Raw genomic sequence first — 20,556 nt, forward strand, 5'->3', positions numbered from 1 at the left:
AGTTCAGATGGATAGGCAGACACTGACCCTATTATAACTCAAGGTCAGTACTCTAAATTAGACCCAAGGAAACAGAAAGCAGCTAAAGTAAGTTTGAAAGTAGGAAATGTAGTGGTGCCCTTTTTTTTTTGGGTTGATTCTGGTGCTGATGTTTCCGTTGTGCAGTCCAAATTACTCCCAAATGCGCCCAAAATCAACAAAATTTCTTAAAACAGTTGGCTCATTAGGAGTCCCAGTGTTAGAACCGATTTCTGAACCATTTTCTGTCACTTATGGTGATTACTTAGGAGATCATCCTTTCTTGTTGACAGATTTTTGTCCAGTAAATTTGTTAGGGCGTGATCTCATGTGTGCTTTGGGAATAAATATGTACTGCAGTCCGGAAGGTATCATTCTTTCTTCTAAGATGCTAGGTATTTTTACTATGACAACATATGAGGGTTATTTTTAGGATCTCAAGAGCATGTAGATGAGGATGTTCTTCTTCACCAAGAACCAGACACCACCTCTTTTGTTCACATGCCTTTAACAACTGAAGAAGAAAATATGATTTCCATGATTCCGCCTATACTATGGGCTACTAGCGGTTTTGATTTTGGTTGTATGAAACTGCAACACCTATAGTGGTAGAACCTAAATCCTCTTTCAGACCATGTAAGAGGCAATATCCCCTCAGCCTAGAGGCTGTGGAGGGAATTGCTCCTGATATTGAGTCACTGAAAAAACAAGGTGCCATCGTGGAGCGTCCTCATTCTCTTTGCAATACTCATCTTCTGCCCATTAGGAAGCCTAATGGTGGTTGGAGACCTGTTCAGGATTTGAGAGCTGTAAATGACGCTGTGCAACATCTAGCGCCCACAGTACCAAATGTGGTAACTTTAATGTCTCAGGTCCCATCTGATTCTTGTTGGTTTACTGTGATTGATTTGGCTAATGCTTTTTTCAGCATTCCTGTGCATCTTAACTTCCAGTTCTGGTTTGCTTTCACTTTCAATGGTAAGTGCTACACATGGACTCGTATGCCTCAGGGTTTCTCAAGCAGCCCCACTTTGTTTGCTTTGGCTGTAGCTGAGAACCTCTCAGGTTGGGAGGTTCCTTGTGGTAGTACATTGATACAGCATGTGGATGATTTGTTGTTGTGTTCCATTTCTGAGCAGGCCTGCAAAACAGACACTGTCTCCATTCTCTGTTACTTAGCAGAGAACGGACACAAGGTCTCAAAACCAAAATCCAGCTGGTTTTACAGTCCGTACGTTATCTAGGACATATAGTCACACCTGAAGGTCGTAAACTCGGTCCTTAACCCTTCCATACTTCTTCCTACAGCAGAGGAAAGTGAACCCCACTGCTGTTTGCAAGTGATTGACATTGCTACCAAACTTTGTGATGCCTTGTTTGAAACACCACTGACTAACCCTGACTTTGTTTTCTTTGTAGAGGGTTCAACAGGACATCTTTCTGCGCAAGCAGCAGAACTCTTTGCCGTAACTCGTGCTTTTATTCTAGGTGCTGGAGAAGATATCATGGTCTATGCAGACTCTCACTATGCTTTCAATGTGTCATAATTTTCATGCTGTTTGTAATCGTCAGGCTCATACAAGTGGTGTTGATCCAGTTTTGTAGGGAAATGCTGTTGCTGATGCTGCAGCTAAAGCTGCTGTTCTTTTTCCCTGTCTTTCCCATTTTGCAAAATGCATCTGTCTTCTAGGATGATAGTGACAACGACGAAGCAGCTCTTAGATGAACGAGGGGAAACCACTCTGCATCGAATGTGCTAGTAAACCTCTCCAGAGTGGTAGCCCTCTACTGAGTGTAAAGCTCATGGGTTGAAGACGAGGGTTTTTTTTATTCCTTTTTTGTTTTCCTTTATTTCTGGTTTTTATTCGTGTTGATTGAAGCTTGTTTGTAACTCTTAGAAGTGATGTTTTCCTCACTGTTTAAGTGAAGTATACATAGAGTAGGATGTATCTGGTGTTATTTTATTTTAATCTTAGTTGTCACCTTGTGACAAAAGGGAGGAATGTAAGAAATAAAATTAATATTGTGCTTTTTTATATGGATAGTACACTCTGTTCTTGCTTTCCTTTGTCCTGGAAAGTGGAGTGTCTTTTGTCCTGCTTACTATAATGATGTAATCAGTGCTTGAATGCATGCATGATCACTATATATGGTTATGTGTGGTTTTGAGTGATTCTATAGGTGGACATGCAGTTAAAAGTCTGAACTAGTGGGTTGGTTTTGAGCCAAGTAGGTTTGGCTATGGGCCAAGATTTATAGTTTTGTTTACTTTAACCTATATAAGTGGATCCTGAACTCCGTTCTTGGTCACTTCTTTGTTGCTTGTTTGGAACACTGAACTGAACCATGCATGTCTGAATAAAGAATCCACAGAAGACTTTTGAACCTTGCTTAGTCATTTTGACCCACAACGGGTGAAGTAAAATTTTGCATTTACAGAGCCCATTTATCATAAGAGCCAACAACTTGTGTGTTGTGAAATGACCTTCTGCTATTGGAGCATTTGTGGCCTTTCTGTTGAACCAGTCTGCCCATTCTCCTCTGACCTCTCTCATTAACAACATAATCTCACAGAAATACGTGATATGAACACGAACTCTGAAACCCTGATTTACATGCTGTGGACACGTATTACGTGAAAATAACATTTCTCCACCACAAAGTGAATTGTGTTCCAAAGGTGGGTTAACGGTTAAGTTTAGGCAACTAAAACAACCTGGTTACGGTTGGGGACAGGCTTTGGTCATGGTTATATAAGAAAAACGTTCGCTAAAGATGAAAATGTGACTCACGGTAGAAATTTCCTTCGTTTTCCTTCTTTACTTTCCACTGCGCTACTTCAATGTGACACTAATGTGACAGTGGTTTGTAATGACTAATAATGAACCAATACACTACTAACATGCATGTTAATAAGCAACTTATTAATAGTCGATATGTGTTCCCTAATCTAAAGTGTCACCTATTCAGAGCAAAATGGAGGATGATTACTTTACTGGTTTGTTTTGATTTTACTCTGCTCTCTAACTGCCGCTGCCCCGTCGGAGCCATTAAAAAGAGAATAGATAAAAGATATAAGATGTGTTCATATTGTTGAGCTCCTACCTGAAGCAGTCCGAGGGCCGTGAGCCTGAGCTGCTTCTTCATCAGAGGAAGACAAAGGCTTTTCCCCGGTCGCCGAGGCCTCTATCTGACCCGGAGTCTTCCGGTCGGAGTTACCGGACGCTCTCCGCGGCGCTACAACGAGCACAACCGTGCACATCTACCGTAGGACTAACACGGTAGTAGCCTAGCATAACACATCCGAGCTAAGACGGCACAAAGTTAGCACCGAGGATCTGGAAGAAACCCGCTGACTTTAAACGGCTAGGCTGCTTACAGCTTTACAGCTTTTAACCCGGACTGCTATCAGGAACTACTGGACTCAGATAAACCAGGAAGACCGAGCGGGAAACGAGTTTGTTCTCTCTTTACTTCTCTACTGAACGTTCGCCCGCCATATTGCTTTACGCTTCTTCTTGTTCTTCTTCTTCTTCTTCGTGTCTTGTGACGGCGGTTGGCAGCCAGCGTCATAAGGTGCATTGCCGCCACCTTCTGCTTCGGAGTGTGAAATTCTACCTCATGAAACGGATAGTTCCGCTCCTTGATTATGATTGGCTGAGCCGCGTTCGAAGCCGTTTTAAAATACTCTATAAACACACACCTGTGACCGCATCACATCAGTATTACTGCGCCAAACAAATTGTCTGTGTCTGCGTCTGCGTGTTGCTTGGCAACCATTCTGCTAAATGTCGCTGAAGAACTACATTGCTTGGCTGAAGAATGATTATTTGTTATCAATAAATTATTGCATGTTTTTGTTGCTGTGTGTTTATTTTGTGAAACCTTGCCAGGTATATGTAGTAACCGTTTTATAGCTGTTCTAAAATCACTGTAAACCACGATCTCTTGGGGCTTATTGCTTTATTTTAATCCTGTTCGACTAATTAAATCAAAGAACATTCTGCAACATGTGCCACTTGATAAAGCTATGGATATGGAAGCCCATTCCCGCCACTCAATAAAATAAAAAAACGACTCAATTCTGACTTTATATCTCAGAATTCCGAGATATAAACTCAGAATCGTGGGAAAAAAGTCAGAATTCCAAGAAATAAAGTCAGAATTGTAAGATATAAAGTCAGAATTTAGTTCTTTTTTATTTTATTGAGTGGCGGAACGATCCTCGCAAGAAAACCTCTCTCACCTCTGCTTCCTCTCGGTAATACGGAACACCATGCGTCACGCGGGTGGCCACTTGCAGAGTAGAGAGGCTGCTGGACCCCAAACAGAACATGTGGGTTAATTTACCAGAGCGCCCACATCTAATGTTAGCCACAGCTAGGCAAGGTAAGGCAAGTTTATTTATATAGCACATTTCATACACGGCAATTCAATTCAAATCTAATGTTAAGTTAAACTTTCATGATTTAATAAATAAAAACGGTATTTTTCCAATAATAATAATTTAAGGTGTACATATGAATATGCTGTTTTAAGAATATTTACGAAACCACAATCTAGTAAAGTATGTAGTATCTAGGAAGTAAAGTAACCCCACCCCTCCCAAAATGATCCCAACTGATTTCTGATTTTGTACAAATCCTCCATCGACATCACTTCAGCGCCACCAATCTGTGAGTGGTCTCCCTTCTGCTGCACTCGCTTCGGTCTTTGTTTCTAGTCGGACGGCATTTTCGCATGCACGCAGACCGCCGCTATCACGGCGTAACCGTGTTGTTAGAACCTCCTTGGCTGTTAGTAAGTAAAAACTAATCATAACATAATTCAAGTGATGCTTCACATGATGCACGAGAACACCGCGGACTCCGGGACACCTGAGAGTTTCAGTAACATGTCTAAAGCTGAGATACTGAGAGGAATCGTCACCGAGAGACTGGCAGCAGCCGCCCGGGAAATCTTAGCGGTTGTAGAAAGAACAGTAGCCGGTTACGAGGAGGAGGCTTCGGGCTTCAAGCAGGAGATCGACCGGCAGAGCAGACAGCTGGATGTTCTCCTGCAGCCTCGAGTCAAACTAGAGAGAATAGGTAAGTGGCAGACTTTACTTCTCTATACTACTAATATACTGTAACGTCAAGTCAAGAACGTCCCGTTGTCTTGTCAATGGAGAAAACGTGAAGTCGAATTCAAAAATCTGGCAATTTCATGTTGCCTCGCTTATCGTTAAAAGAATATGTAACGGAGACCATAACTGAAGACCTTTAAGGAATCCGTATGACCCACTCTTCAATTCGGCCTGCATCCAGAGGAATAATAATGTTATCAGAGGTGTAGAGAACTTATTTTAACAGGGGCATAAATTCATACCAGCCTTGTTAAAGTCTATTTCATCCCGTAGAAGGATCTAGAGTAGGCTGACATGCCCTGTTCTTGTTGCGTATAATGGGGGCCATCAAAAATCCTGAAAAAAGATTCAAATGCAAAACTCATACTAGACCGCTTATTTAACCCGCATTTGTTCTGTTCTTGTCTCCACCGCTATCATGAAAGTTTAATCTAATGTAATCTAAAAGCTAGTTCAACAAAAACAGAGTACGATAAAAAAAAAAAAAAAGTAAATAAATAACTAGGTTTAAGTAAATCAGATAGATTCAGATTTCATATCAACAAAATGTATGTCCATATATGCTACTAAATGATATATTGTCCCCCTCTGTGCCAACAATACCTTTTCCGGACACAAGATTAACAATGCAATTTTCTATTTTTCCACTACTCACTGTCTGACTTTGAAGGACAGAGATGATAGGTCGATTGATAAATTAACAGTGTATATTAATGGATGAATATATGGATAGATGATAGTTGATAAATTAAAAAAGATAATCAAATCTTGATCCCTGATCCAGATGACCTTGAGCTGCTCCCTGTGTGTGAGGAGGAAGAGGAGGAGTCAGGTGGAGGTGAACTCCCTGAGGAGGAAGAGCAGAACAAACAGCAGCCAAGTATGTCTTTACAGTTCTCTTTCTAAAGTTTCTTAATAAAGTTGTTTATAATCAGTGTTTGAGACAGGTTTTTTTGAGGAGTTCAAAAGAATAGTGTTGCCACCTAGAGGCCAAAAAGAGCACAGAAACAACCCAGACAACGAACAGAATCAGAGACAGTTCTCAACTGTGAAGAAGGAAAGAAACACAAAACTCTTCTTCAGATTCACTTATACTGTGTTGCCAGGACAATCTGCACATTTTTGGGGCTCAGTTGCAAGACCTAACACCTGTTCCAGACATAAAGTGATGCGAGTGAGTGAAAAATGAATCACAATCACATCAGTTGGTTTCATCTTGTCCTAACCAAAGCTGTATGTCAATGAATACATTGAGGGACTAAGAGTCTAACAGCCCCGCGACGTTGAATTTTGTGGAAGCGTCCCTGCCAGGAATCAAACTCGGGACTCCCGCTCGAGAGTCTGCTGTCTAACTCCCTGCGGGCCACACGACCCATAAAGTGGTCAACAGAGCGACCGACCGACCGACCGACAATACCATCCATCGTCCCTACTGTCGCAGGGCTAGAAATCGGTTACCCTGTTGCACCTTGTGCAAACCTTCGTGACCTTGCCCCTCCTCCAAGCTGTTTTCATCGGTTGAAATCCCACGTGCTCCTAGTGTCTTGCTTCTCCATTCCTAATCAACATGGATGATTGTTTTATCACAGAAGTGCAAGTCTGTCTGACCCACAGCATCCATTTTACAAAGATATCTTGAAGAAGGAAACTGAATGGGTGCCATTTACTGAACATGACAGGCATAAAGAGGCTTAGTTGACTCAAACAAGTGCTGATGGCACTTCAAGAGAAATACCCATCTTCAAAAAAGATCCTTTGCAATGTCTTCCATTTATCAGAATGCTTGAACATGCAGAAGAAAAAACTGACCACTAAAGAGACCGATTGTTCTTTCCAGGGTGATTTTTGGAAGGCCAAGTGAGAGACGTGCTAAGAAGCTGTAAGTACATGGATTGTAATAGAGGCTACATGAAAGCAAAGACATTACATGAGAATTGAAGGAATCAGCTTTTGATTGCAATATCTTAGAGAAAATTTTGACTTGGAATGCAATCCAAAGTGGGGACAGAAAGGGAGTACATGGCTTTGTCAGATTACTTATAGGAGCTTGTAACACAACGTAAGACGTCAAATTTTTTAACCAGATGAACAGCTTGTCTAACTCTGAGAAATGGAGAGCTGCTTATGACTACTATAAATGTAACAAAAACATATAAGAGTTTCCAAAATTGGTCAATTTTATTGAAAGACATGCGTGTATTGCATCAGATCTTCTAATGGGGACAAAGCAAGAAAAGCAAGAATCCTACTAAAAACAATGGGTCAACAGAAAGTGACTTCCGGCGACGTCGAACAGGGCTGCCACACAGAGAGCTCGTCCACAATTTGTAAACTTTTTGTCTGTTTTTAGTGTTTCTATCCACTATCTCACCGACAACCACGTCTATCATTCAGTATGATAGACAGACTTTACTGGACATTAGATCTACGGCGGAAACTATTTTTTTTAACGAGATCTACAAAAACAAATATCGCGGACAACCCCGACCTGCTACCACGTGGTCTTACCTGGGAAACGGCACAGGAGGCGCAGGAGGGGGAACAGAGCCGGACTTCTAGTCAGGCTGAGGAAACGTGAGAACCGGTGTAATGCCGAATTCTGCATGCCTGCCGGGAAAGGCATGCACCTCGCGGAAGCTACTGTCCCAGTCGTATTACACTATTACAAGCCAACGAAAGGGGAAACTATCTCAAATTTTAACGATTTGTGAGCAGAATTGCTCTTTTACAATATTAATTACCTTGACAGGTCTGCATTTCTACCTACCAAATAATGCATCCCCCCTATAACTTTGATTCTGGTGACCCTAGAATCAAATCCTTTTTACAGCACACATTTTGGGCTATTTATGGTTGACAGTAGGGCTGAAACGATTCCTCGAGAAACTCGAGTAACTCGATTACTAAAAATCATCGATGCAAATTCTTTGCATCGAAGCTTCGTTTAATCCATATAACTATATACACACTCAGTGTGTTTCGCACGGATGATTATTACTGTTGCACAACGCGCTGGAGAAAGAGAGAGAAAATAGCGAGGGGCGAAGAGAAGAGACAGGCCAGAGAAAACGACAGAAAGTGTCCAAAGTTTGGGATCCAGTGTTGCCAACTTGGCGACTTTGTCGCTAGACTTAGCGACTTTTCAGACCCCCCTGGTGACTTTATTTCTCAAAAGCGACTAGCGACAAATCTGCCGACTTTTTCTGACCATGGGAAGCAATGTTAATGTGTTGAATCCCAAAGCATTTGGCAATAAATTGGTTCGGCTGATGCTGGTTTTCTCTACTTGCTTGTCTAATCCAGAGAGGTCTGACGGTCACAGCGCTTCCCACACAGTGTAACTCCCTCCCTCCGCTGAGAGCAGGGACTGTAGGATAGGGTCCACTTGTAATTGCTACCGGCGTACGCCGAAACTGGCCGGGTGGGCGGAGTCAGCACTTAATATTAAAACGGGATGAGATGAAGGCTAGTAAAGAATGCACGTTAATTATGGCTATATGTAATGGCTAGTTAAGAACGTAAATCAATATGGTGGCTAGTTATGATGTCCCTAAGTTAGCTAAGTTTTGCTCAAGAAAATAACCACAGAAAATAAAATGCTGCAGTCAATTTGTGAAAGCCTGAGCTTCATTCATGTTATTATTATGATAGTCACACACATACACACACACACACACACACACCCCACACACACACACACACCTACTCCCCTCACAGTGATGCATAAAATACCCCAGAAAGCAAAATATCAGGTGGTGTAAGTAGCAATTGGAGCCTAAAATGCACCAGTCCAATACAGCAGGTATATTCAGTTTAGTTTGATTGCAGTGAGTAGGGTCAGCAGGTGTAGGGCAACCCTTCAACATAGTAAATAAATGTACATTAGCCAGTCTTATGAACTTGTATGATATTTAGGCCTAGTAATAAATATCAATAATAATTATTTCACCTCGTTTTCAGTAAATCACAGTGTCGTATGGACAGCTTCGTGCGGACAGCTTTTCTCTTTTGTATATTTACTATTGCTCTTTAATAAAGCAAAAGTATTTCTTATCCGATTACTCGATTAATCGATGGAATAATCGGTAGAATACTCGATTACTAAAATAATCGATAGCTGCAGCCCTAGTTGACAGAGTGAATTTCATGCAGGTGACCCTCACCTGGCCTGAGATAAGAGGGGGATGCATTTCCCGGCAGGTAGAAATGAAGACCTGCTGAGGTAGTAGTGTAATTCGACTGAAACAGCGGCTTCCGTGAGGTGCATGCCTTCCTGGCAGGCATGCAGAATTCGGCATAACACCGGCCTCCTCTCCTCCTCTCTCGAGTATTCTTCTGGCGAATGTCCAGTCACTGGACAACAAACTGAATGAACTTCAGAGCAGGTTGGCTTTTCAACGGGACATTAAGAACCGTAACGTTATGGTTTTCACGGAGACTTGGCTGGACTCCTTGATCCCCGCCACTGCCATTGTCCCGGAGGGGCGCAGCATTTACAGACAGGACCGGACACCAGAATCAGGGAAAAGCAGTGGGAGAGGTGTCTGCTTCATGATCAACAATGTATGGTGTTCTGATGTGGAGATTATCTCATTGGAATACCTTATGATCAGATGTCGCCCCTACTACCTCCCGCGAGAGTTCAATGCGGTCATTCTCATGGCTGTTAACATTCCACCGCATGCTGACACTACGCACACACAGGAAGAGCTGTATGAGATTGTAAACAGGCATGAAAGTATGTACCCGAATGCTGCTTTTATCATCGCTGGCGATTTTAATAGTGCAAATCTGAGCACTGAGTGACTGGAGTGACTCCTCCCAGTTGGCTGTACCCAGTATACCTCCAGAAGGAGGTGTCCAGGGTATCCTCCATCCTCAAGTGCCTCCATGTGCAGCTCAATGTGCTGCCTTTCTAGTACCGGGGGAGTTGGACCTATTATCCCAGTTCGAGGCAAGGTTTCCTTTGATCTCTTTGGAACTCTCAGAGGTTTTTTCAAGATGTTATTTGTCTATCCAGTTTGACCAGTTTGACTGGCTCAACATACCTCCCTGGGCCCACAAACCGCCTCATTATGATAAGGTTACCATTCCAGGAAGGGCTCCCACTGGTCGCTAGTAGTATACCGTCATGTAGAGGGCAGCTCCCACTGGCCAACTGTAGTAAATTCTGGTTGTACTGGTAAACCCCCACTGGCCAATATTGGAAGACTGTCATTATGCGTATTGTGCAGCCCCCAGGTGGGAATGTGTGTCACTCTATGAATTTGAAGCAGGGCAGTGATGAAAAAGTGTAAATGTAGAGCAAATATTCCCTGGATAAATAAAAGTAAAAAAAAATAAATATGAAAAACATCATGAAGCACATTCCCTCATCTTGAACCATGATACTTGGAACATAAATTCAAAAGGGTGAATAAATGGAAGGTTTGACACACTCAACTTTTTTTGTCCAGGTGTTGAGGACCCCGGGAGCCTGGACCTCCTCTGCCATATTGAAGAAGAGGAGGGTGATGAGGAGGAGGATGAAACACCTGAGCCCCTGAGTCCCATTCCGCTTTGTGATAATCTGAAGGACCCGGAGTATCAGCTTCCATCAAGGTTCAAACGCAGAAGCTCCTAATATCATAATTTATATTAGATAGCTAGCATGAGAATGAAATGTGGACGATTTGGGTGTGTGGGGCAGTTGCACTCATATCTTTCAGATTATTTTCTCCCAGAGATCAGTATGAGAGGAGGAAATCAGGGGGATCTCGGATCATTGAAATGCAGCACTACCTATATCTCAGGGTCTGCGTGCTGGAGGACTCCCGGACTTTTCTCTCACACAATGGTATATTTTAAGAGTTTAATTCCTAATTAAGTTATCCAATAAGGATGCATGTTGATTGATTGGTAAATATATGGCTATGTTTACTAACAAACAGGATATAATGTAAAAGTATCTTGTGGTATTTTGGGAGAGTGCCTGTGTAGAGGCTGGTTGTTAGAGGAAAAGTGTGAGAGCATGTACTGTATGTCATAAGGGTTATTGAGTGGTCTTGACTGAACTGAATTGTGCCAGTAGTCATACGCTAAAGTAGCCTGGTAAGACCATCCTGATCACGTGACCTCACATTCTGTTTCGCTCCACGGATCAGTCTGGACTTCCAGCCGCCCACATCGATTTCAGTGGGCGGGAGTACTTGCCTTGACAGACAAACTCCTTCAGCCAATCAGTGAATCCAAATCCAGATCCAGTCGGAATAACGGCGAAAACGTCTTTTCCGCCGAGAAACTCCGCTAGTGCATACTCTTGTTCTTGTTTAATTGTTGTTATTGAGTCTATATCTGCAATAACTGCACTTATGGCTGTGTTTACTCTACAAACATTAACGTTAACGCTCGTTGCTTCGGGAGACGCCATTACTGTTTTGCCAGCGGCGGCCTGTATTTCACGTCATCAACTATGACGCAGTCCCTGATTGGCCCGGTTACGTCATCAACTACGACGCAGTCCCTGATTGGCCCAGTTACATTGTAATTTCAAGAAATCGATGTGGGCGGCTGGAAGTCCAGGCTGATCCGTGGAGCGAAACAGAATGTGAGGTCACGTGATCAGGATGGTCTTACCAGGCTAACGCTAAAGGTCCAACACCTTTGTTTGGATTGCACTGTGACCCCAAGAAAACGTTTTTCACATTACTCTGCACTCATATAAGGAGGAATGACAATTAAACTGAATTGAATTGAGTTAACCCTCTGGTGAATTTGTTTCTGTGTCAGTGACATGCCGGGTACAGATGGTGAAGTGTCCCCGTGGCCTACAGGAGGCAGACTTCCTGGTCCTGCTGAGGTCCAGGTTCCCTCGGCTGGCTGGAGGAAACAAACCTTTTGACCTCTTCACAGTCGACAGCAGCAGGAAACTACAGCCGCTGAAACTAAAGACTCTGACACCAGAACAGATCCACAGGTCCATCAAGTCCTCTGGGAAAGGAAGATCCGCCCTGTACATCCGACTGAAGGTAGGACTTGCTGAAGTGGTTCAACAATTGCTTGGGGAAAATAATTCCCCAATCAGTAGAATTGATAAGTCCTCTGATGCTGCTTCATTAAAACTGCAGTTAGTGGTAAAGTGAGGAGATGCGGGCTCACCTCTGTCTCCGTATGGCAGCCATCTGGACCCTGCTGCCAACTCCTAACAAAGTTAGAGAGCTCTGGAGCTCTTCTGAACTTAGAGTACTTTTAAGTCAACAGAATTTTTAAGTAAATAGCATTTATTCTTAATAAATTTGAGAATGAAGGATATTTACATTTACCTTTCTGTACAGACCAAAACTTCACTTTGAGCAGTTTGATAAATACGGGCCCTGAAGTTCATCAACCCATATTGCTAAAATGTCAAGTATCCGTTGGGAGTCTGTAGGGAGTCACGTGGCGCGGGGATCAAGATGGCTGCCTGAAACTCTGGCTCCAAGTGACTAGCATAAATATCCTTCTTTACGTTTTTTTCAAATTAGTCAATTACGTCTTCCGCTGCTTTAATACTTTTATAAAAGTGAAGAATGACGGATTCACAGAAGAACGTGACGGCGAAAATGCAAGAAACAAGGATTTTGAGGTCAACATCCCAGGCGCTAGCAACCGCTATGGACGAAGACGAGTGCACACACGATGCTTCCTCGCCCCAGATATCCAACACAATGCTATTTGAAATGCTTATAGAGATTAGGAAATCAACAGCCTCAACAGAACAGAAACTTACCGCAGTCCTGACTCGAATGACGGAGGTAGAGAGGAGAGTGGGGATGCTGGAGGATGCTAATCAGGAAGCTCAAGCCCAGCTAAAGACGAATCCTCCTGCTACAAAATCCCAGCTGGCTGCGCTGGAGGACCAACTAGCTCAGGCAGAGGACAGAGCAAGACGGAACAACCTGCGATTTGTAGGAATACCTGAGGGGAAGGAGAGGAGTAATACTATTGCCTTTCTCAATGACTTGCTGGCGGATTCTCTTGGCATTAACCCTCCGCCGGGTGGTTTTGAGATGGACCGGGCTCATAGAATCTGCGCCCGAGACCCGCCCCAAACGAGAGACCCAGGACCATCGTCGCGAGATTGATTTTAATTACCATGATGCTTGGAAGGACAGCCCTTTTTCGTTTTTCTTTAAAAGGGAAAAAAAAAATCCTCTGCAATCACTGTACTAACCCCCATCAATAATATGTTTAGGCAATTAATCTATTTCCATTTCCATCTTGTTTTCTCTTTCTCATAGGCCTACGGCTTTTTTTTTCCTTTTCTTATAATAATAATAACTAAAACAGAGGAGTGGTGAATTAGTTTTGTTTGTGGATCGGTGTTCTTTACATATTTGACTGATTTGCATTGAATGCTATGTGTGCTATGTCACTTGGATGCAGACTGAAGTGCACCAGCTGAGCAACGGGTCATGGACCATAATAGTTCATTGTTAAGCTTTTTGGTTATGCGCCGTGTTAGAGTGTTGGCGCTTGATAAAACTAAAACTGATTCAGTGAAATTACAATTTTGTTTTACTTTTGTTTTTACACCACGGGTCATTTGGCATATAGTCAATGTAGCCAGGTCAGTATCTTTCCAGATTGTCCTTGCCTGTAATGACTAGTGGTAATAAGTTGTGCTACACTACGTGGAATGTAAACGGCCTGGGAAGCCCTATCAAGAGAAAGAAGGTACTCTGCAGCTTAAAGGCTAAGAAATATGATGTGGTCTTTTTACAAGAGCAAAGGGGTTGCTATTTTAATCAGCAAACCTGCAATTTAAATGTCTTAAGGAAATATCTGATGGAGAGGGTAGGATTATCATTGTGTTGGCAGAAATTCAGGGACAGTCAGTGATACTGGCTAATATTTACGCTCCAAATGGTGATAACCCTGCCTTCTTTGTAGACCTTGAGAGTAAATTACTCGAGAGTGGGGACTTTCCCATTATTCTGGGTGGAGATTTTAATATCACTCTGGACCAGACATTAGATCGGAGTAGCTCTCGATGTAGTAAACCAGCTAACTCAGTTCTCACGGTGAAGGGTTTATGCACTTCTTTGGGGCTTACAGATGTTTGGAGGATGTTGAATCCTACAGGCAGGGACTACACCTTCTACTCTAATGCTCACAAGGTCTACTCAAGAATTGACCTATTTCTTATTTCCAGTTCTCTATTTCCTGCTGTCTTATCCTGCTCAATTGGGAACATTCTGATCTCTGACCATGCTAATGTTGCATGGACTTATTACCTTATTGTGAAACAATTAGATCACCTAGATGGAGATTCAACTCCTCTCTCCTACAGGACCCTGATTTCAAAGAAGAACTTAGGGCACAAATTCAAAATTACATGGGAATCAATGTGCCCACGGCACCCTCTGCTGGTATTGCCTGGGAGGCAATGAAGGCTTATCTTAGGGGCTATGTCATTCAGTATGCATCATACAGGAAAAAGCTAAATACCTTGCAGCTCACCCGACTAGAGAAGGAGATAGAAATAGCGGAGACTAATCTGAAGCAGAATATGTCTCCTTCTAACTTGAGGGAGTTAAAAGAACTCAAATATGAGTATAACTGTATACTCTCCAAAAAGGTGGAGTTTCTCTTGTTTCGGGCGAGACAAACTTACTTTGAATCTGGGGATAAGGCAGGGAAATTTTCAGCTAGATATATTAAGCAGAAGCAATCTAGCTCAGCAATTTCTGCAATACGTTTCAGGGAGGGAATCTTCTGACCAATCCAAAGGATATTAATGATACATTCAGGGGGTTTTACATGGATCTTTATCAGAATGCTCCGCAACTGATGAAGATATAACCTCTTTTCTTGATGATTTGAACCTTCCCAGGTCCCAGGTCAGTCCAGGATTTAAATTCTCCAATTGCGGCTATTTCATTTTATGCGGAAAAAGCGTTCGATCGTGTGGAATGGAGATACCTGTTCCGCACTCTTAGAGCCTTTGGGTTGGTCAGACGTTTATGAAATGGATAGAGGTTCTGTATAATCAACCAGAGGCAGCAGTGCAGACATCATTTCTCCCTGTTTCACATTGGGCAGAGGCACTAGACAAGGCTCAGGTCTTTCTCCTGCACTCTTCTGTCTAGCACTGGAACCGCTAGCAGCTGCAATACGCCGAAATGACGCCTTCCCGGGGGTCAGAATAGGGAATACAGTTCACAAGCTGATGTTGTACGCGGATGATATTTTGTTGATGGTATCTGATCCGGTGAGGTCCGTCCCAGTTTTGCTTAACTCTATTGACTCGTTCTCAAAGCTCTCTGGATATAGAGTGAACTGGTCAAAATCTGAAGCACTCCCACTGTCTTCCTACTGCCCCAGATCCTTCTTCCAGGCAGGGTCATTTCAATGGCCTCAAGAGGGTATGAGGTACCTAGGCATTTTATTTTCTCATCAATTGAGTGAAATTGTGGAAAAAAACTTTGAGCCCCTGCTGAGGAAAATTTCATCTGATGTAGAAAGATGGTCCTCACTCTTCTTATCCTTATGGGGCAAAGTTAACTTACTGAAGATGAACTGCATACCTAGGATAAACTATCTCCTCCAATCCCTACCTATTAACATACCTAGAAGGTTTTTCAAACATTTTGATAGAATATGTAACAATTTCTTGTGGAATGGGAGACGTCCCCGGATGCGCTTGGAAAGGCTCCAAATTCCAGTTGATAGGGGGGACTAGGGCTGCCTAAGCTGCTATTTTATCATTATGCCTTTAGTACCAGACATTTAGCTCAGTGGGCATTACCCCCAGAGAGGGCTCCCCCATGGTATGAGATGGAGCAGGTGATAGGCTCTCCTCTCCCTCTGTTGAATTGCTTGTCTACCAAATTGTCTCCCCGGTGTCGATTCCATCCTATCATATCCCATCTGCAGGATACGTGGAGGGTAATATGTTAGACGTTTAATCTAAATCCTTATCTTAACTCAGAGTCAAGTATGTGGTTGAATCTCAAATTACTAATAGGCAAAGCCCCTTTCTTATGGAAAGAGTGGGTGGATAAAGGCATTCTTACACTTGGAGATCTAAACGAAGAAAACACCCTCAAAGCATTTAATAAGCTAGTCCTAGATTTTGACCTTCCCAGATCTAAGTTCTGGCAATATTTACAACTAAAGCACTTACTAACACAGGTCTTTGGCTCGCCCAGAAATATCCCTCAAAATTCTGATATTCTCGCTGGTGTCACTATGGTATATGGAACAGGCCACGAGGCTTCATTTTATTCAATGATCTTTGATCAGGCCAATACAGTATCTAATGCTCTAAAGATAGCCTGGGAACGGGACCTGGGCTTTTCATTAAGTGTACAGGAGTGGGAGGGGATTTGTGGAAACTCTAAGAAAATGTCAAGGGATATTAGAATTAGGCTTATCCAATTCAAAGTTCTCAACCGATTTTACTGGACACCTTCTCGTCTTCACAGACTAGGTCTTAAGGACTCGGGGGAGTGCTGGAGGTGTCAGGCCCCAGGCTCAGAGGGTATTTTATTTCATGCCCTATGGGAGTGCCCAGTGATCCAAGACTTTTGGAGGCGGGTCCACAAACGTATTACAGAAATTTCTGGGGACAATTTTGGTTTCGAACCAAGGCTATATCTACTGGGTGATCCTGTACAAGTTGCCCATTGTAGTGCGTCCGATTGGATTTTGACTTGCATCATGGTGGGTGGCCACGTTTTAATGAGTGGGTGGAAGACACCAGGGAGCCCGTCCTTTCAGGACTGGTCTACTGAAATCGGCAAAGTAGCCTCTTATGAGCAAATGTCTTATAGAAGCACTGATAGGCAGGACAATATATCGAAAAATGGGGAAAATATATTGTATATCTAAATTCGGGTAATGAGGACTGACCCCCGTTTGGAGTGGTAGCACAATAGGCCTATATGTTACTTGGAATGTATCACTTGGAAAACCTGGCATACTACTATTAATAGAGGACCCATTTTGGTGGGTTTTTTTTTTTTTTTTTTTTTAATTTGTTATTTATTCTTTTAGATAAATTTAAGTTAATTAGTTAATAAAATGTTCTTTTCTTGGTCTTTTGTAAAGAGTTTTTTGATGTTTGTTATTCATGTTTTTGTCTGTACTGTGTTAAAAATTTGAAAACTTTAATAAAATATAAATCATTAAAAAAAAAAAAAAATAGTATCCAGTCTGTAAATGCCTTGCATTTTGTCAAACAATAATTTAATTAAGCTATACCATCTTTTAAAAATAACCAACAATTGGTGTAATTTTGTGCTGTTGGTCATTACACTTTTTTAAATTGTGGAAATCTTATTTGGGAACAAAACTCGATTTCCTATAGGCAGGAGAGGAACACCAGGCCAGCGAGGAAGAGCTTCATCCTTTACAGAGGAAAGACGAAGCCGCCAAAGATTTTCCATCCACCTCTGCTATGATAATGACAAGTGAAAAAACCAAGTTACACACAAGGTAATTCAAAAACCGTTTGTGTAAGGGCTGGGTATTGAAAATATAACCTCACATATCAGAACATTTCATTGGTTAGGAGCTTTTATCCACAGCTTCTTATAGTGGCATAAATATTATTATTATTATGGGTGGCCCCCAGGCAGGAATCAACACACTACCCATGGCAGGGTTCATGCATTGTCCCATGTATGCTGTGTTGAAATGTTTTGGCCAGTCTTGTGGATTCTTGGAAAGATAGCTGACTCTTATGGATTTAAAACATCATCAAACATCATCATCAAAGGAGTTTCATCAATAGGTACATTTTGATATTGCCAAAGGAAAATGTACATGTATATAATGGAACTCCTTAATTTTTGCTTCTCGTTCCCACAGCAATCCTATTGAAAAAGTAGAAAGCAGTAAGGCAGACCTTCTGGCCAACAACTCAAGAACACAGCAACAGATGGAAATAGAGGAAGGTGATGATGGAGAAGATCATGGTGTATCAGGACCAACCAATGACCTTATGGCCCTCACTTCTGCCCGATCTGCAGCTGAGAGTGAATGGGACACCAGCGACGAGGATGGGAAGCAAGATGATGAAGACGAGGCAAGTGACAGAGATGACGACTGGAAACCAAACGACAGTGATGAGGACCTGAAGGAGAGTCAGTCTGAACCGCGCTCATCAAACAGAACGAGGAAGCGGCACGTCAAACGTTCTTGTTCCGGGGCCAAGAGCGGGAAATTGATCCAGTCTTCTCCAAAGACTCTGACTGAGAACAGTAACCCTATTCTCTCCTGTAAAGTCTGCGGATCTCTGCACAGGTCAACGGGCATTTTGAACAAACACGTCTGGCGTCACGTGGACGATCCAGAATGTCTGTGCGGGGTGTGCGGAGAACATTTGGAATCTGCGGAGGCGTTGAGGGGTCATCTTCAAAATCACCAAAAAACTCACAACTGTCCTGCTTGTGAAAAGTCTTTCCTCACCATGGAAGGCCTCAACAGGCACGCCACTTTACACACAGGAGAGAGACCATATGAATGCAATATTTGCCATAAAGCATTTAGTCAGAAGTCTGTGTTGAACAATCATCAGCAGATCCATGCGGATAAACCACATAAATGTGATGTTTGTCATAAAGCATTTTGTTTGAAGTCACAGCTCAAAGCTCACCACAGGATCCACACAGATGAGAAGCCGTTTCGCTGCGATGTGTGCAATAAATCTCTCCGGAACTTTAGATCTTTATCCCACCACAGGTTGGTCCACACAGGGGAAAGGCGCTACAGCTGTCAGGTTTGTGGGAAGCGCTTCAAACTTCCTGGAGCACTGAAATCACATGAGAGGATTCACACCGTTAGAGAGAAACCATACCTCTGTGATGTTTGCTGCAAAACATTCTATACGGATGTTGAGTTACAGAATCACATGAGAACGCACACCAATGAGAGGCCGTACCCTTGCAGCGAATGCAGCACAGCCTTTTCGTCCAATGGAGCTCTGAAGATTCACATGAGGATCCACACCGGGGAGTCGCCTTACAGCTGCACAGAATGTGGCCGGTCCTTTAAACGTAAGTCTCATCTCAACAACCATCTGCGAATCCATTCTGGCCAAAAGCCGTTCGTCTGTGGGATTTGTGGGAAAAAATGCTCTCGTCCACACCACTTGACCGTCCACATGAGGACCCACAGCGGGGAGAGACCGTACCAGTGCACTGTCTGTGACAAAGCCTTTACTCAGAGCCACTGCCTCAAAACCCACATGAAGAGTCACCAAGTCGGAGAAAAGTCATCATCAGATGGATCCAAGTCCTAAAAAACACATTTTTCTCCAGTTTCTGTTCCCCTTCTCTCCAAAAGAACTATTGATGTCTATTTAATGGAAAATATCCAAAACAAAGTTTATTTGTTGTTATTGCAATTAAACAACTTATTACACGTTTATTAAGTTTAGGTTATTGTTATTTCAGTTTTTATGTTTATTAAATATTGGTACGAAAGTAAAACGTTTTAACAAATTGTTTTACTGCTAGATGTTTTCAGTGCCGGTATTGAAAAAGTCAGTTCATGCCGAGCCGTGTACACAGTAATGTCTTATGGGCTGTCGTGTTATGATGTAATCAAAAACACAATTATTTATGTTCTAAATTTAATACGGCAGATGACATTACACTTCAGACACAGAGCAAAGTTTTAACACTGGACTTTGACCCCAAATCGAGCGGAGTTTGCTCCTGCATTCAAGCCTGATCTCGACCACAGTCATTTTCTCGAGTTGGTTGGATTTATGTCCTAAAGCATCCATCTTTTTCTGTTCCCCCCCTCTTCAACAGAACTACCACTAAGTATTTGACGGGGGAAAAGATCTAAGGTTGAAATGTATGATTATTACATTTACATTTTTTTTAATTTTAATTAAGGTGTTAATTTAGGTTAGGTTATTATTATTGTTGTTGTTGTTATTATTATCATTATCAACATTTTTGTTGTAAAATCAAGGCAGTGATACCTGGACTTGTATCAGTAGTCAAGTCAAACACTGACAGAGCTTTTATTCAGAGCCTCTGCCTCAAAACACACAAAGAATCACTCACATCCTGTTTCTTTGTGCTGAATGTTGTGGTTGTGTTGTGTTGGATGGAGCACAGATACTGGAAAAGGTACTGCAGTGTCTAATTTGAGAACCTTGACTATTCTAGATTGTTGTACCAACTTTACAAACTGTATTTTTTTGTCATATTTGCTACTGTCAGCTCATGTAAAATTCACACTCACAAACATGAATCCTTGTAAAGCTTGTTTGTTCTCACAAAGGTTAAGATTGCCTCATATTTTACCAGATGATTTAAGATCATCATGCAGTCGGTTCCTGTGGCTGTGCTGCCAGCGCCAATATCAACGTCATTTGATGGAGGATGTTGTTTACCTGTGTAGTGTTTACATTTTAAACAACTTTACTTGCC

General features: G+C 42.4%; 1 protein-coding gene across 1 annotated transcript; it reads left to right on the top strand.

The window, feature by feature from the left end:
- Positions 1-4,852: 4,852 nt before the first annotated feature.
- LOC139932508 (uncharacterized) lies at positions 4,853-19,494 on the top strand. Its single transcript, XM_078281780.1, has 7 exons — positions 4,853-5,105; positions 5,928-6,023; positions 10,600-10,744; positions 10,867-10,979; positions 11,912-12,150; positions 17,475-17,602; positions 17,978-19,494. The coding sequence occupies exons 1-7, from the start codon at positions 4,853-4,855 to the stop codon at positions 19,407-19,409; spliced, it is 2,406 nt and encodes an 801-aa protein (XP_078137906.1). The 3' UTR covers positions 19,410-19,494.
- The last annotated feature ends 1,062 nt before the right edge of the window (positions 19,495-20,556 follow it).

The sequence above is a fragment of the Centroberyx gerrardi genome, chromosome 23, assembly GCF_048128805.1.
Source record: "Centroberyx gerrardi isolate f3 chromosome 23, fCenGer3.hap1.cur.20231027, whole genome shotgun sequence".
Classification (NCBI taxonomy): domain Eukaryota; kingdom Metazoa; phylum Chordata; class Actinopteri; order Beryciformes; family Berycidae; genus Centroberyx; species Centroberyx gerrardi.